The sequence below is a fragment of the Juglans regia genome, chromosome 7 (genome assembly GCF_001411555.2).
Source record: "Juglans regia cultivar Chandler chromosome 7, Walnut 2.0, whole genome shotgun sequence".
Lineage (NCBI taxonomy): Eukaryota > Viridiplantae > Streptophyta > Magnoliopsida > Fagales > Juglandaceae > Juglans > Juglans regia.
The window spans coordinates 6293675-6313214 of record NC_049907.1 but is presented as its reverse complement, the minus strand read 5'-3'; the positions used below and the strand labels follow the sequence as shown (position 1 = coordinate 6313214).

Genomic DNA, 19540 nt, shown 5'->3' with positions numbered 1-19540 from the left:
CTCTCTCAGTGAAGTTGCCAAATGGCCATACCCTCTCCATTATGGGTATCGGCCATTACACATTATCCCCAACCCTTACCTTTTCAAATGTCTATTATATCCCTGATTTCCATTTTAATCTCTTATCTGTCCCTCAGCTTACCATTAACACAAATTGTATTGTTTCTTTTTCCTCTAATTTTTTTTTTTGTTTCAGGACCCATAGTCGACGAGGCTGATTAGAGCGGGTGATTTTTGCAATGGGCTTTATATGTATCGGCCCAACAATGTTCTGGCTCTCTCCATACAATCCACTGCTAATAAAGACTTATGGCATCGACGCCTAGGTCATCCTTCTCGTCCTTTTATTCCTCAATTATTTAATAATTCTCATGTTATTTCGGATTGTGATGTTTGTGCTCGTTCTAAGCACACACGTTTGCCTTTTTCCTCTAGTGATAATAAAAGTTCTCTTACTTTCAATAGAATATTTTGTGCAATTTAGGGTGGCTACCATACTTCTTTCATTTGTGGTTCTCATTATTTTCTCACTATAGTTGATGATTTTTTTTGCACCACTTGGATCTATCTTATGCGTTATAAATCAGAGGCATATACAAATCTCATACATTGTTTTGGCCCTTGTTCAAATCCAGTTCAATACCATGGTAAAAAAATTTCGCACTAATAATGGACAAGAATTTTTTTCGCAAAAATTTCAGTCTTATCTTCACAATCAATGCATTATTCATGAACGTACCTATATTGAAACTCTGCAAGAAAATGGTGTTGCGGAGCGCAAGCACATGCACCTTCTAAATATTGCTCGCTGTCTTCGCTTCAAAGCACACTTACCTCTAAAATTTTGGGGAGAATGTGTACTCACTGCGGCATATCTCATTAATCGTACACCAAGTCGCATTCTTCAAAATAAATCTCCTTTTGAACTTCTCTTCAACACCATTCCAAATTACAATCCCCTTCATGTGTTCGGTTGCTTATGTTACGCATAAACCCTCCGTGCTCATAGAGATAAATTCTCTCCCCGTGCCTCCAAATGCCTATTTCTTGGCTACCCCAGTAACCACAAAGCATACAAACTCTATAATCTCGACACACAAAAAATCTTCTTTTCTCGAGATGTCACCTTCTATGAAGACATTTTTCCCTTTTAAGACCTTCCAGATATTTCCCATCCATCCCTCCCCATTCTCCCCTTACCCGTTCCCGAACCTATCCTTTCATTACCCGTTCTAGAACCAATCCTACCAACCCCATCCTCTCCTCCTACTACCGCCACAAACTCTCCTCCTCCCTTTACGTCTTTTCGTCTTCGTCGCACTACTTCTCGCCTAACTTACCTCCAGGATTATGTTTGTTTGACTCTACACGTAGGGCCCACGACATCATTACTCACTACATCAATCTCAGGTACTGCTCACTCTTTATCTGCTTTTCTTTCATATTTTCGTTTCTCATCGTACTTTTTTACATGCTCTTACCTCTTCTATTGAACCTTCTTGCTATTCCACTGCCATTCGTCATTCCCATTGGCGTGAAGCAATGTCTAATGAGCTTTGTGCCCTTGAAGCCAATTTTACCTGGACACTTAAACCCCTCCCTCCTGGTAAAAAGCCCATTGGTTGCAAACGGGTCTTTAAAACCAAACTCAAAGCAGATGGTTCCATTGAAAGGTATAAAGCTCGCCTGGTTGCAAAAGGCTATACTCAAGTTGAAGGCCTTGATTATCATGAGACTTTTGCTCCTGTTACAAAAATGACTACTGTTCGGTGCTTGTTAGCTGTAGCCGCCGCTCAGCAATGGATCATTCACCAACTTGATATCAACAATGCCTTCTTACATGGTGATCTTGATGAAGAAGTATACATGACACTATCTCCTGGATATTGCCCTAAGGGGGAGACTCGTGTCTGCTGCCTCCGTAAATCCCTTTACGGCCTCAAACAAGCATCCCACAATTAGTTTTTTAAATTAACCACTGTGCTTCTTGATGTAGGTTTTACTCAATCTCAAGTAGATCACTTTTTATTCACTTTGGTCAAAGCCACGAGTATCACCATTGTGCTTGTCTACGTTGATGATATTCTAGTTGCTGGAAATGATCTTTCCCAAATTTAGACATTCAAACATGCACTCTCTACCAATTTCAAAACTAAGGATCTCGACCCTCTCAAATATTTTCTTGGTCTCGAAGTTGCTCGTTCACAAAAAGACATCTTCCTTAATCAACAAAAATATGCTTTTGATATTATGAATGACAGTGGTCACCTTGGTGCCCGGATCGCTTCCTTTCCCATGGAACAAAACTTGAAGCTCACAAATCAAGATGGCGCCCTTCTTTTCAACCCTAGTGCCTATCGGCGACTCGTGGGACGACTTATCTACATGACCATCACTCTTCCTGATATTGTCTTCGCAGTGAACATCTTCAGTCAGTTTATGCATGCCCCTTGCCTTCCGCACATGCAAGCCGCCACTCGTGTTCTTCGATACATCAAAGGCAGCCCAGGCCAAGGCATTCTCTTTCTCTCTTTCAATACTTTACATGTTACTGCCTATACTAATTTAGATTGGGCTAGCTGTCCTACTACTCGTCGCTCCACCACCGGTTATTTCATTCAGCTTGGCACGAGTCCTATTTCATGGCGTACCAAGAAACAAATGACAGTAGCTCGCTCTTCCGCTGAAACTGAATATCGTGCCATGGCCGTCACCACTTGCGAGTTCACCTGGTTAAAACAACTCCTTGCTGATTTTGGTATTTCTCATCCTGAACCTTTCAGCTTACATTGTGATAATCAATCTGCTCTACACATTGCTCTTAATCCTGTGTTCCATGAACATACAAAGCATATTGAGATTGATTGTTACATTATTCGAGATAAGATCCGATCTGGTCTCTTCAATGCAGTCCATACGCCATCACATGAGCAAATTGCGGACATCTTTACCAAAGCCTTAGGTCGAGAACTTTTTCATCATTTCTTATGCAAGTTGGGCATTACGGATCTTTATGGGCCAACTTGAGGGGGAGTATTGACACAATCAAATATGCTCATTCTCAGGATTCCAATTGCCCAAAATTAGCCACGAAATCACCACCATAATTCTAGGAATAACCATTAATTTGTAAATATTAATTATTTCCTTATATTTGTTTATTTCCATACTTAGTCTAGCCTCTTGTATCTATTTAAACAAGAACTTATTATTGTATTTTGTAAGTCATAGAAATAAAATCATTATGCTCTTTACATTCTTGATAGCTTTGGTGTACATATAGTTAATATTAATACATGCTACATTCTTGAGAATTTATGGACCTTCTTCCTTCCATACAACTTCATTACTATTATCTAAAGTTATTTCTTCCAATTTGGGAGCAACTCTATTGCCTTCTCTAAAAGAGTTGCTACACAATAACCCCGAAATTTAATACACCCGGCACACTTGATTATGTGGAAAAAAAATGAAAGAAATTCTGAAGCACGACTCAAACAAACCCAACTCACCCTTCTATTCTCTCGTTTGAAGCACAACTCGAACCATAATTTTTCCAAGAAAGAAGAAGATCAACCTCCGCTTGAAACTCTAGATCTTAAAATCTCATGCTTTAGATCCCGAAATCTCGTTCTCTAGAGATTGTGATTGTGACGTGAAGGAAAAAAGGAAGGGGGAGAAGGAAACGGAGCAAAAAAGAAAAATGAGAAATGGGAGAGAAGGAGAAGGGGATGGGGAGAAGAGTAGGGGACTCAAGAGGGGGGGGAGGGGGAGGGAGAAGAAGAAGGGGACAGAGAAAGGGGAGAATGAAATGTATATTTAAGTATGAGGGTAAAAAGTTTAAGTAGTGTTCAAGAGCGTGTGGTTTATGTTTATAATTTTTGTCTCTAAAAATTGGTTGTAACTTCCATGTTGGTCACTTTGGAAGACTTTTCTGGCATCTTCCACAAGCTGTCCAAACCATTGCCAATTAGGGATGTACAGAAACCGACTCCACCGGCCGCCACCAAAGTGAACCGACCGGCATCGTCAGGAACCAGTCGGAACCGGTGGAGAACCGGTCGGCATGCGGTGGAACTTTCAAGAAACCGACGTTCAGCGGTTCGGTCTTGATTTGAAGCTGGATCTGGCTGTTGAATCGACCGATATAATAAAATCTTTTTTTTAATATATCCTTATCGAAACGACGTCGTTTTAGTTAATAAGTATTACAACAGATATGGAAACGACATTGTTTGGCATTAAACCAAACGATATCGTTTTATTAAGGACGTAAGAAAAAAATAATAAGTCTGAAACGATGTCGTTCCACTTAAACTTAAGTGGAATGGCGTTGTTTCGAGATAAGTCTTCTTCTTCCCGAATTCAATCTCTGCAACTCTCTCTCTCTCTCTCTCTGTAGAACCGCCAGAGAACTGACGCCGACCGAGAACCTCCTCGATCGGTGTCCTCCTCCCCATCGATCGGTTATGGTCGGCGCCTCTCCCATTTTTCCAGACGTTGGTCGGCGTCGGTTTTGCCCAAAAACTGCGCCGACGACGTCAGTTTTCACCCCTATTGCCAATTCTGATCTTCCTTGCTGTTTATCGCTTGAATAATAACTTGTGCATCTCTTTCAAATATCACACTTGAAAAGTTCAACTCAGAACATAATTCTAAAGCTCTCCATAATGCATTTATTTCTGCTATGAATGGGCGACAACCATAAGTTTTACTCATACATAAAGAGCCAAAATCATGGATGATTTGAGATCCAAATTCAAATTCTTTTATCTAAACATAATATTAGGGGTGAGAAAATTAATTTTGAAACCTTATTTTTTACACACCCAGCACACTATTAATCATATTGAAACTTTCCACATCAATTATGCTAAAAAATTATTGGTGTTTTGATTTTATTTTATTTTTTTAAATTATAATGAATCCCACTAGCTAGAAGTAGTGTATTAACATATAAGCCCATGACAGCTTATGTGCAGCAAAACTAGGTTGGGGAATCCGGACCTTACTACTAGTATGGAAATCACTATAACCATCTTCCTTGATTAATTTAGGTCTTGTTTGTATTTAGTTTCTAAAAATATTAAAAAAATCCATTTCCTTTTTAAAGAGTCCATAATCTTTTTTTTTTTTCAAATCAAGAAAATATATAATTGTCAGAATATTACATCAAGAGAGAATAAAATGATGATAATTAATATAAACGTTCCAATCAAACTGATCTTATCATCCACCTAAGGTTTCAGTAAATTCCATAGGTCATACTAAATTCCAATCAAGTCAATGGCCTCGTTTACCAAACTCCTTTTGCAAGTTGGTAGGAAGCTCAATATCAAAGGAAGTAGGAAGCATAAAGAGGAGGAAAGAAAATGATGCATTCTAATTCTCGTAAACAGCCAAAAAGAGGACTGGTTTTCAAATTATGGGGTGCTCACAAGCATCCACAAATATATTTTAAAATTACCTTCAATTAAAAAAAATTCTGTGGTATAATTGGTTTGAAATGTATAGTCATAAGCATCCAAAGAATTTTAAAATATCCCTTCATTAAAAAAAAAATTGTCAAGTAATTCCAATTGTAAATTCATCAACATTATTGCTTAGCATATATATATTAGTCATTGATTCTCATTTTTAATCTTTTGGGAAGTGCCAAACTATTACTTTGTTTAGATCCTAATTAATACAATGATTAATTAACTATGACTAAGATTGATGGATTCAAGATGCTCTAGAAAATCCACACACAAGGGACAAGTATTAATGGCTAAGGGGTTGTTTGGATACAAGAAGTCCTTCAACTGATCATCTCATCTCATCTAATTATTACAATTTTTTCAAATTTCTAAATAAAGTATAATAAATAATTTAATTTTTTCAAATTTTAGAACAAAAATAATATTAAAAAAATAATATTTTAACAATATTTTATTTAACTAATTTTAATTTTCATCTCATCTCAACTCACTATCCAAACCTCTCCTAAGTAACTCGCAAATAGTAGAGACAATATTTTCATACTTTTTTGAGTTTTTGTTGTTTATTCTTCTTTTTTAGTTTGTCTTCTTAATTTTTGCTTGTTGTTTCAATATCTCTCGCCCCTTCATTATTTGGATTACTTGGATCTTAACACCTTCCATCAAACATTTCATCAAATTTATAATAGAATTAATCTATAAAACTTGAAAAAGGTTGGTTCAAGGAGTAACCATGGCCGTATGGCTCCCATTGGAAATAAGTTTCAAAATAGAAATATAATTATTCCCATTTTAAGAATTTTCTAGTGACAAACCCACATTTATTATCACCAAACAAATAGGAAAAATGCAAAATAATATTGGCTGAACAAATTAATTAGCAGGATAGAAAATGAGGGGGGTGAGAAACAAAACAGTATTGTCTTTGCAAGACCTTTATTATTAGGGGTGTAAATCGGTCGGTTCGGTCTAGAGAAAATGATCCCTGGATCGGACCGAACCGAACATCCATAGGGACCGGACCGGATCTGTACCTATCGATCCAGTATGTCTGGCCCAATTATTTTTTATTATTTTTCTTTTTTCCAAATAAATTGATAATTTTTTTATTTAAATTACTAAATTAAAATTATTAATGTAGATTATGTAACTAACCCATTAAAAAAATAATTAATTATAATTATATTGATGATATTAATTACTAATTTGTTACTAACTTAGATTATGTCAATGTATTATGATAGTTAATGCATAATGAGCTATATTAAACATTTTACATTTTGTATATGAAGCATAAATAATTGAATTATCCATAGGTCTCTGTCCATACATGCTTTATATTTACTTACAGCTTAGGTATTTTACAAAATATTTATCTAATAACTTTAATTAGTTCATAGATGTAGATGTTAGTAATTAGTTAATGGTGAATTGATAATAGGTTAGTTAATTGATATCATACATTAGTTAATTACAATTTACAATAACATTTGTAATTCTTTTATATTTACTTACAACTTAGGTATTTTACAAAAACTTTATCTAATAATCTTAATTAGATCATAGATGTAGATGTTAGTAATTAGTTAATGGTGAATTGGTGATATGTTAGTTAATTGATATCATATATTAGGTAATTACAATATACAATAATATTTGTAATTGCTTTATATTTACTTACAGCTTAGGTATTTTACAAAAAAATTATCTAATAACTTTAATTAAAAAATAGATGTAGATGTTAGTAATTAGTTAATAGTGAATTGATGATATGTTAATTGATAATTACATAATTAATTATACAATTATTATATAAAATAATATATAAAAAGTATATTTAAAAATTAAAAAATATATATTTTCCTATTCGATCAGTCCGGTCCAGGAAAGCCCCACCCCGGGATCGGACCAAAAATTGAAAATATGGAATTTCTTGGACCGAGACTGACCGGGTCCCAACTTCAGGCCGGTCCGGTCGGTTTCTCCAATTCAAAACGATTGGCTTACAGCCCTACTTATTAGAAGTCTAAAACAATTATTACAATGTGAGGAAAAGAAAATAAACAGAAAATAGAATCAAAGAGTTTGTTTCAGTCCCATAACTTTTCAACTTATGCAAAAAAAATGGTCATACCTTAATAATGGCTTCAATTCTTTGGAAATTAAGACGGATGTAGGTAAGGGTCTGTTTGGAAACACAATTGTTCTAAGATATTCTCATTCTGCTTTATTATTATTAACAAAATATTTACTATTATTTTACTACAATTCACAAATTATTTTACTACTATTTATAGATTAATATTTGAAATACTTTTATATGTAAATGGATCAGCCTTATTGAGGACTAGAGGTGACTGATTCAAAGTGGTGACTAGAGGTCTTTAAACCTACGTCCTTGAGGTCAAGGAGGCAAAAGCAAACATCAATCCTAGCACAAGCACATGCAGGGCCTAAGTTTTGGCAACATAAGACTCACGCATGCTTATTGTGGCGTATATGGCTCACAAACCAAGAAGATGGCTATGAAGGCTAATTAAAGATGGCAGGTGGATGAAACAGATGATGGTCGTGGCAAAGTGCGTATGTGGTGGACGACAACAAAACACAAGAATTTGAACTACAACATCTAAAGAAAGAGAAAGTTTGAACATTAGAAAATGAAGAGAACAAATGAAAGGGGATTGGAGCAAAAGGCATGGAAGCTCCTCAAGATCAAATCATGTTGGGTGAAAATCAAATGTTGGGCACTAGCTAGTAAACTTCAAAGAGAGCGGTTTCTTAGAAAAAAAGTACTCTAAGGGTTGTTTGGATATTAAGAATAGCTGAGAATATCTGTAAATGATAGTGAAGTAGTTTACGAATAATAGTGAATAATAGTAAAATAGTCTGGGAATATATAAGAACAATTGTATTCCTAAATGGGTCCTAATTGGTTTGTACCAAACTCTTCTTCCAAGTGTTAACCATAAACTTATATCAAAATCCCTTAAAATCTCTTAAGTGAATTTTGGCAAAAAAGGGGAAAAATCTGTATTCATACAACATTTTAATACTATTTGGAAGACAACAATATTGGTAGAATAAATTCATTTTAAGAAAAATGCTTATTTATGGCTAGTTATAATACGCTACGAATTAAAATGACTATTTTCTATCAAAATGAGTTCATTCTCGCTATAAATAGTAATTCTCATCACTAATATGTAACTCGTCACAAATACTTATTCTTTTTACTTAAATATTATATAACTCTTATGTTGTGTTTATCTCTTATCTCTAAAATCCACTTAAAGTTTGGACGGAAGAATTTTAAAAGATATTAGTGATATTGATCAGCTTTAAAACCAATGTGTGTTTCCTCAGGTTTTTGTTAAGAATCGTTTTATATATAATTACTGCCATGTATACTATCACATATACCATAAAGTACTTTAGCTCAATAGAAGTGAGATGGCTTATATTAATTAAATTAATGTTTATATATATATATATATAACAGTTCTTCTATATACAGACAACTTCGGGCACCTTCTTGTGCATGCTTTTTGGTGTGGCTTGTTTTATATGATTAAAAAAAACGTGACTGAGAGGATTTTGGCATTTTGCACGTTGTCTCCAACAAGCACGTCAACTCCATCCCCATTCCTAGATATGGGTTGACGTGTTGACGTTCATAGACACTGCCAACTGCGACGACATATACAATCTGCAACCTTATAATCATCATGAGGCGAAGACCCTGGCGGGGAAGGATAGCGGTGGCCACGAAGGGAAAGAAGGGTCATCGATGATGCCGCAGCCGTAGAAGGCAAGGATGTCGGGGATTTGGATCCTATTGCATTTGTTGCGTTATTTTTTTTTTTCGACAGGTGCTTTCCTGGCATCTCATTCTCTATAGAATTTCAACTCACAAAAGAAAATATTTTTCTCAGTTTGCAAATAGATTATCTAGCACTCAAAAGGTCAATACGTATTTGTCCAAAACTTACATCAATATGTCTGGAGCACTCACCAAAGAGCTAAGCATGATTCCTGATAAGAACTCGATCAAATGAAGAGAGAGCTTGAAAATAGAGGAAAAGGAAAGGAATTCTGAATTGTATTGAAGAGTAAAATGAAAAAAAGTATTAAACTAAATCTGCTATTACATCATATTTATATTGAAAATGTAAACTAACAGAATTAACTAATTACATTGTGTTGCCTATTTTAGCCTTAGCCTTTTCTACTTTGGAATTAATTTCATATTATCTATATGTGATGCAATACTCCAACACTCCCCTCAAGATGAACATGAATGTTAAGAATGTTCATCTTGCAAAGAGTATGGTGAAAAGGCAATGATCCAAGTGGCTTTGTGAGTATATCTACCAACTGTACCCGAGAGAGAATGTAAACAACTTGATGAGCTTTTCCTGCAGCTTCTCTCGAACTAAATGGCAATCAATTTGTATGTGCTTGGTTCTCTCATGTTGTATTGGGTTTGTGGCAATGGACATAGTAGATTTGCTGTCTGTATACAAGAGTGTTGGTTGAGAGTGATCAATCTGCAAGTCTTGTAGTGCATAGTTTAACCATTGTATTTCACAAGTTGTAGTTGCAAGAGCTATGTACTATGCTTCAGCAGAGGATCAAATATGGTGGCCTGCTTTTTAGACTTCCATGAGATCAAAGAATTTCTCAAGAACACTGCAAAATCTGTTATGCTTTTCCTGGTATCGATGTAGCTTGCCTAGTCACTATCTGAGAAGGCTTTCAACTGAAGTTTTGAGGATGAAGGGAAGAATAAACCTTGTCCAGGAGTAGCCTTTAAATATCTGAGTACCTCACTGCTGCTTTGTGGTGATTGATGTCGGTTTTGCTAGAAATTGGCTCAAAACTTGGACATAATAGGCAAAGTCTGGTTTGGTAATTGTTAAGTATAACAATCTGCCAACTAGTTTTCTATAAGCTGATGGATCTTCATATGGTTCTGAATCATCAATAGTCAGTTTAAGATTGGATTCCATAGGAAATACTGTAGGTTTGGAACCAATTAGGCTAGTATTTTGTAGTATGTCCAATGCATATTTTCGTTGGCAAAGAGAGATATGAGTGAGATCTTGCTACCTCTAGTCCAAGAAAATATTTCAATGGCCCCAAGTCTTTAATTTTAAATTGATCATCTAAAAACTTCTTTAGTAGCTCAATATCTTGTAAACTATCACTGGCTAATGATACATCATCGACATATACTATCAATGCCATAAAGGATGCTGCTGACTTTTTGATGAATAATGAATAGTTAGAGCTACCTTGAGAGAAACCATAGCTGAAGAGAGGTAGACAGTTTTCAAATCATTGTCTAGAAGCCTGCTTAAGACCACAGAGACTATTTAAAAGTCTGCTAACTTTGTTGTTCTGATTTGGCAGTCCAGGAGGCAAATCCATGTAAACCTCTTCATGTAGTTCACCATGTAAAAGTGCATTGTTCATATCTAATTGGTGAATTTGCCAATTCTTGATTGCAACAACAACAAGTAGAAGTCTAATAGAAGTAATCTTAGCAACAGGTGAGAAGGTGTCAAAAAAAAAATCTAAGCCTTCTTGTTAAGTGTAATCTTTTGCCACTAATCTTACTTTATGTCTCTCTATTGTTCCATCAGCTTTGTATTTGATTCTAAAACTCATTTACAACTAATGGTCTGTTTATGCTTAGGTAAAGTAACAAGCTCCCATGTTTTGTTTAACTCTAAAGCATCAAGTTCATTTTACATAGCTTTTTGCCATTCTGAAAATTGAACAGCCTGTTTATATGTTTTGGGCTCTAATGAAGTTGTGATAGAAGCAAGGAAGGCTTTATGAGATGATGAAAGTCTATTTGCAGAAAGGAAAGGGGAAATGGAGTAGAAATGACCTTTTCTAGAACCATCAACAGAAGAAGTAGAAGGAGCTGCATTTGAAGAAACTTGACTACAATAATAGTATTGCAGAAAATGAGGTGCTTGTGAGTCGAGTGGATTTTCTGAGTTGTTGAGGATTATTGAAAATCTGATTGTTCTGAGGTATAGGAGGATTTTGATGGTTATCATTATATGGTCATCATCAATATGTGAATTTGATGACACAGGTTGATTAGCAATTGGATTACTAAGGAAAATATCACAGTTGTATGGATTTTCTGATGGAGGGAATAGAAAAGTGTGATTTTGTGGATCAGTTCGTACAACTATAAAAGGAAGAATATTTTCATGAAATATAACATTTCTGGAAATGAAGACTTTCTTAGTATGGAGATCCATTACTTTGTAGCCTTTTATATCAGAGGGATACTGTTGGAACCCTAGAGAGGAAATAGAAGACACGAAGTGGGAGAAGTGAACTGGATGAACTGAAGACATACGAAGTGAAGAGGGATCGGGAACTCAAAACGGCAGTGCACAAGGCCTCTTCAAAGCGCACCGTTTGGTTTTAATTGATAGAAACGCACGTTTAGATAAATTAGAGAAATATGTTTATTTGCTCACCTGCTTGTAATACGCAGCGTTTTAGTGTTTACACTAAAACAGTGCGTTTTCAATTCTGTCTTTTAATTTACGTGAACTGTGGTTATTTTATAGTTTTTTCCAGAAGTTTGTTATGAGTGGAGTATTTGACAGAGAATCGGGGGGGAGTACAGGGGTCTTTGATGATTTTGAAAAGTTATATGTTGTAGTGGAGGAAGGAATGACCTCGAATTCATTCCATCATAATTCGTAATGCATTTCAATATTCCCTCATCTTCCTTGTCTTATTATCCTTGTTCATCCCCAACCCAGTAGCACAATTTGGATTCCATCAAGGGCCTTAACAGATATCCGAGAAATATGCATTTGACAGCTCTAGAATCAAATTTTTGTCTGTGATGTTGAAGTGTTGAAGCAAAGCAAAGACAATAAAATACTTTTAGATGAGCAAGCTTTGGTGTTTTATTGAAAAACATTTAATAGGGAGTTTTATTTTTAAGAAGAGGAGTAGGAATCCCATTGATAATATGAGTTGTTGTGAGGACACAATTACTCTAAAAAGATAATGGAATATTTGCTTGAAACATTAAAGCCCTAGCTGTACTAAGCAAATGTTGATGTTTTCTTTCAACTGTGCCATTTTGCTGTGGGGGTTTCTACACAACTTCTTTGGTGTAAAATTCCATTTTTATGGTAGAAATCTATGAGAATGAACTCAGGTCCATTATCTGATCTTATAACTTTGACAGCAATGTCAAATTGTGTTTTAATCATTTTACAGAAAGTTTTAAGTAGGAATGAAACTTCAGATTTTGTTTTAAGCATATAAACCCAAGTACAACGTGTAAAATCATCAACGATTGTTAAGAAAAATTTATAACCTGAATAAGAAATGGTTCCAAATGGATCCCATATGTCACAATGAATCAAATCAAACATTTTATTAGACTTGCTATGTGATACAAGAAATGTTAGTTTTCTTTGCTTTGCTAAGGGACCACATACATTTTGACAATTCATAGAGATAGAGGAATTGAGATGTTTAAGAGAAGAACGTCTAGAAAGGGACACATGGCCTAATCTGTAATGCCATAAGTCCAATGACTTTTGAGAAGCAGCAGAAAAATGAGTGGGATTAGTGTTGCATAAGCAGGACTAAAGTAATATAAGCCTTGTTTCTCAAATGTAATCTCAATCATCTTCTTCATTGATTGATCCTATAAAAGACAATGAGTACGAAAGAAAGACAAGGAATATTAGAATCTTTGGTTGGCTTAGAAATAGATAAAAGATTAAAGGTAAATGATGGTACACATAAGACATTTTGCAAGAAGAGATTATTAGAAATGCAAATTGTTCCTATGTGTGTAGCTAGTATAATCTGTCCATTGGGTAGAGTTATAGATGCATTTATTGGTTTAGGAGGAAAACAATAGAATAGGGGTGAATATATCGTATGATCTATTACACCAGTGTCTAATATCCAAGAACATTTGGATTTTGAAGTGGAAGAAACTAAATTGCAAGAAGAATTACCAGAAAATTGAGAGGAAGTAACAAGATTGCAAGCTAATGTATTATGGATGTTTGAGAGAGTTTGAGATGACTGAGAGGAATTGACAATAACTAGTAGTTTATTAAAATATTCAGAAGTCAAAGAAACCATGTGAGACTCATTACTGTTTTGATTACAGACTTCATCAATTGCAATTGTAGCATGAGCAGCAGAATGAGTTCTTTTTCCTTTCGGTCCGGTCCACCCAGGAGGGTATCCATGAAGCTGGAAGCACTTATCCACCGTATGTCCATTGTATCCACAATGTGTACAATGAAGGGTAGATTTCTTGGATTTTTCTTTTGAAAATCTATATTGGTTTGCTGCAAGATTCGACTTTTTAACCATCAGTGCATGAGTTTTAGTAGGAACTAAGTTGGTCAGTTGTCTCTGGCTTTCTTCTTGGAGTAATAAGCAGAAGACCTTGGCCATAGGTGGTAATGGAATTGAAAGAAGCAATTGACTTCGTATGGATGCAAAAGAATCATTTAAACCAACCAGAGACTTTAGAACATAATCTGATTGTTGCCTTTGTAGCAGAAAAGAGAAAATATCACATGTACAACTTAACATTTTTCCACAAGTACATGTTGGAAAGGGACGAAAATTGACATATTCATCCCATAATGTCTTGAAGGCATTGAAATACTTAGTGATAGAGGAAGAACCCTGTTGATGCAACTCAAAGATTTTTCAAGGTGAAAAACCCTTGGTCCATCACTTCATAAGTACTGAGTCTTCAATTCATTCCAAAGATCAAGAGATGAATTTACATATAGCAGGTTGTTTTGAATATCTTTGGAAATAGAGTTTATAAGCCAAGAAAGTACCAAGTTATTAGCCCTCAACCAAGCTGTGTGAAGAACAGATTTAGAAATGTTTGGAGGTCAAATTGAATCATCGATGAATGCCACTTTATTCTTGACAGATAAAGCAATGGTGATCGAGCGACTCCAAGCAACATAGTTATCTCCAATAAAGATCTCTAAGATGAGAAGAGCACTAGGGTTATCACTTGGATGCAGATAGTATGGACTTGATGAAATATCTGATGGATTTGTGGTGACAGAATCGGTAGAACTGATAGAATCCATTTCAATAAAGAAATAAAGATTAAGAATCACAGATTTCGAGAGATAAAGCTGTGCAGAAAAATTGCTACAAAATCTTGATGAAATTGTAATGCAGAGAAGAAAAGAAATATAAAGAAAATGATCAAAAGATGAAAGAGGATGGATTGAATTCCAGAAAATCAATGTGCGGAATTTCTAATATGATACTATGACAAGAACTCGATCAAATGAAGAGAGAGCTCGAAAATAGAGGAAAAGGAAATGAATTCTGAATTGTATTAAAGAGTAAAATGAAAAGAAGTATGAAACCAAGTCTGCTACATCATATTTATACTGAAAATGTAAACTAACATAATTAACTAATTACACTGTATTGCCTATTTTAGCCTTAGCCTTTTCTACTTTGGACTTTAATTTCATATTATCTTATATGTGATGCAATACTCCAACAATTCCCACTTTAATAAGTGGCAATCAAAATCATCATCATATTGGATTGAAAATTTGGGAAGCATCAATAAAGAAAGACATAACAATCTATAGAAATGCAATTTTGGGCAACGATTGAGGTATCAACACTGCCTATAAAATAATTTATCTTCACCCAGACAAGCGAGAAGACTGAGGCCAACAATATCGACCACAGAACAACAATGGTTGGATTCTAGTTTTGGCGACCCATGAGATCCTTTAGGAAAGGGTAAAGATGGAGAATGACCTAGAAGGAAAAGAAAACCTTGCAAAAAATCTGTAGTTAGGATTTTAAAACCCCAAAAAATCTACCAAAATTTTTAATACTAAAATGCAAACAAAAGAATGTGGAGGGGATGAAGGCTTTTTTCAAAATGCATCGTTTCACAAAAATAACGAATGCACCATTTTGACAAAAATTGTTGCAGTCTCCCGCAACTTTCTCTCTTAATGACCTGGAATGCAAATACTTTTTTTTCCCTCTCTCCAGTAGACTACTATTTTTATATATGAAAAAAACCCTAGTACATCAGAAATTGTCTAAAACCAAGAAACTAAATTATATAGATGAAAGAGGTGGATCTTTTCCACTATGAAATAACGACAGAGAAGGAGGAATTTGGATTAGAGGGATGTTGTCGTAGGCTTGCGTAGCCGCTGCCCATTGCGCCAGGTTGTGCGCACATCGATTCATGAAACGATATATTTTCCTAACTTTCCATTCTTTGAAAGAAAGGGGATGATGCTTGATGTCACCCATGGTTGGAATCATGATCCAATCTTGTACAATAGAAGGATTGGATATTGCCTTTATGGTGGTGCTTGAATCTCCTTCTAGTAAAATTTTTTGCAGGCCCAATCGTTTTGCTTCAGTAACTGCCATCAAGGCTGCCTTAGCTTCTCCTAAGTTTGGACTAACACTGTAGATGAAATCAATAGTTGCATAGATAACTTCTCCTGAATGATTCCAACATATGGTTGCTATTATAGATCCTTGTGCCCTTACTATCACATCGAATCTGATGAGAAAATGACCTACTAGATGATGCCTTACTTCCATTTTGAATGATTGATTATTAACATTTGCCCAAGCAGCTAAATGTTGTTGGAAAGTTGAGGAGACAGACTCTATGAAGGAAAATGGTGTTGGAGAGGGAGGGACCTGATTGTGGATTTTCTTGTTTCTGAGAAACCAGAGACTATCCATAGCTATGAGAGCAAAAAGTTGGAAGGGATGACATTCTTCCTCAGGGATTTTAAGAATAGCAGAAGGATTGAGAATTTTTTTAGCCAAATAAGAAAGGGCTTTCTTGAAAAAGAAGAGATGTCAATTGGTCATTTAGAATGCCTCCACAGAATTCTAGAGTAAATGCAATTGAGGAAAAGATGGGAGATGTCTTCTGGTTCTGTGTTGCATAACGGACATAGAATTTGATTTTCATCAAGATGAATTACATTGTTGGTCTTTGCTTTGGTAGGGAGGATATCGTTTTTCAGAAAAATAATTTCAGTCTATCCTGCACTTTTAGGGCAGGTTTGGGGGGTGAGATGAGAATTTTGTGTTTTGTTTTGTGTTTAAAATATTATGTTTTAATATTATTATTGTTTTGGGAATTGAAAAATGTGTATTAGGATTTGAAAAAGTTAAATTGTTTATTATATTTTGTATGAGGATTTGAAAAATGTGTAATGATGAGATGAGATGAGATGAGAATTTTGTGTTTTGTCTTGTGCCCCAAACCTGCCCTTAGTTTCCATAAAATCTTCCAATTGAAGGGCTGATTGTTGGGATTAGAAAGGTTATTGTCCTTGACAAGGGTAGCATATGCTGATTTAACTAAAATTTTTTTAGAGGAATGATGAATCTAATTGATCTTATCTTGAACATCCTGATAATTATGGTTGGCTAGAGGAATTTTTTGGATTTCTCTTGAGGAATGATTCGAGAAAAGAGTATTGAGGATAAGGACATTCCAATGTCTTGGTTCCTCTAGAATGAGTTCTGAAATAGGCATGTTTAGATCAGGCTCAAGATTGTTATCAGGATTTGGATCAGGGATGAAGTTGTAAACTGTGGGGATCCAGGAGTCAGTCCAAGCCTTAGTAGAAATTCCATTATTGATTTGAGAACAAACGCTAGATCTCAGAAAGTCTCTATGTTTAAGCAAACTTTTCCAGAATCAAGAGTCGGAAGCTTTAGGAGAAACTTCCAAAAAGGCTTTAGAACCAAGGTATTTTTTTGAGATGGTCTCCTTCCAAAGACTATTTGGTCTATTAAGAAGAGACTAAGCATTTTTTGAAACCAGAGCAGAATTAAAGGAAGACATATTTCTGATGCCAAGTCCTCCTATAAATTTAGGAAGGCAGATGGACTTCCAAGATTTTGGAGTGAATTTCTTTTTCTCTCTATTTTCATACCCCCACCAGAATCTACGGAAAAGAGAATCCAAATTCTTTGTTATTGCTTTAGGAACAAGAGTGGATGACATCACATAAGAAGGAATGGAACTAGCTACTGCTCTTATGAGAACTGTTTTCACAGCTTGAGAGAGAATCTTTGATTTTCTACCCTGGAGCTTGTTTTGGAATGCCAGTACTTATTCGTCCGCAAGGTGTACATATCGCCTTCCTTTAGAACTTTCCTATATATAAAAGGGAAAATGTAGTTAATCTCTCTCTCTCTCTCTCACACACACACACGCACACACACAAATATATATACATATATATATATATATATATATATATATATATGTTGGTCTCTCTTTCCTGTCGATAATTATGAGCATAGTTCTGATTGCAAGTGACCCAACTTGGCCATGTCATGATACAATAAGCTTGTTATATATATATATGGTCTAGTCTTTATATTATTGTTTATTCCAAAGCGTTGTTCTCTCTGTCTCTCGCTCTCGCAGAGCTTTTAAGAACTTACAACCATCCCTTCTTCGCCCCTTCTTCTTTTCTAGGCATAACTATGATCACTTGAAAGCAGCAACAGCAGCGGTAACTTTCTTAGAAACTTGTCTGCTAATTAAAGAGAAAAAGAAGTTTTAAAACTTCCGATCAAGTCTCATGCACCTTTCCAAAAAGAAGTCTTATACAACATTAGATCTTGGTCCATCCCAATAATGCCTTCAAATTTCACCAATATTTGGGGATCCAGTAAACGTTGGAGGCACCACCACTGAAGAAGAAACCTTGAACCTCTTACTCCTCGAACCCTCCTCCTCACCACCATCTACACCCAGTTCTGGGCTATCCATATTCCAGCCCCAAATCTGGTCCAGGAAGCCGTGATCACGACCAAAACTAACTTCACCAATATCCGACCCGTCCGAATCCAGTCCATGTTGCCGGTAACCTATCCACTCAGCACTGCATTCCGAGACACTCGAGCTTTCCCAAGAAGAAGGCTCAGTCTCCATATGAGGAACTATAATGCTTGGCTGCACAGCTTTCTCAGCGTTGTTCATCTCCATACGACCACCTTGGTATTGGTAATTTCTAAAGTGGAAAATCTTAGCAAAAGTTGATTGATCGCTCACCCTACTTTTTGAGGATTTATTCTCACTCGTCCTCGCCATGATACTCTGCAAATTTTTGCTCAACTTAGCCTTCAAGGAAGAGAAGCTGAGACCATGCCGCCCATCAGGTTGCGAGGGCAGCTCTCCGTTACAAGGCGAAGTCCCCGAGATGTTCGAACTTGGGTTCACCGGAACTGCAAAGTTGGTGCGGGCATTTTCCCCACGCAGGGCCCGAGCTGCTTCATCGTAGGCTCGAGCTGCTTCTTCGGGAGTATCGTATGTTCCTAGCCATAGTCTTACACGTTGGGACGAATCCTTGATCTCCGCCACCCATCTCCCCGAGAGCCTTTGTCGAACTCCCACAAATCTACGAGCAACCGGTTTGCTTGATTGAAACTTGGCGTTGGTGGTGGCGGCGATGGTGATTTTTGTGGTTTCAGCTCCTGCCATTATCACAGATCTTCACGAGGAAAATTTGACGACTGAGCTAATTCAATCTATTCAGGCTGGTTTTGGGATCGGTCTAGGACGGGGAGTGATTTACTGTTGCATGTGAAGTTGAAAACACGCTAGCCTATATAGCTTAGATGGTGCGAGCTGTGACTATATATATATATATATAAGATAGACTGGAAGAAATGATAAATGCAGGCATATGCCTTTCTCTATTGTTTGTTTGTTTGTTTCTAAATTTTTTAATCTTCCATTGATGAGTTTTTTAATCTTCAACCGTGTGCATAATGTACTTCCAAATTGCCTCACCTTTGGCCGGATACGCGTGCATGCATGCATGCCAAATATTTATGCCAAAAGAGTTAGGAGCAATAAATAAAACTGAAAAATTATATTCTAAAATCAATGTGTAAAACACTTCATGCACCTCATTTAAATGGTAAGATTTGATGTGTAAGAAAACCAATATTTCAAATCACATTATATCATATAA

At 35.9% G+C, this 19540-nt stretch overlaps 1 protein-coding gene across 1 annotated transcript; it reads right to left on the bottom strand.

Moving 5' to 3' along the window:
- Positions 1 to 18204: 18204 nt before the first annotated feature.
- On the bottom strand, positions 18205 to 19044 carry LOC108980874 (ethylene-responsive transcription factor ERN3-like). The gene has a single exon (XM_018951909.2). It carries the CDS (start codon positions 19042 to 19044, stop codon positions 18205 to 18207), a length of 840 nt encoding a protein of 279 aa, XP_018807454.2.
- Between the last annotated feature and the right edge of the window lie 496 nt (positions 19045 to 19540).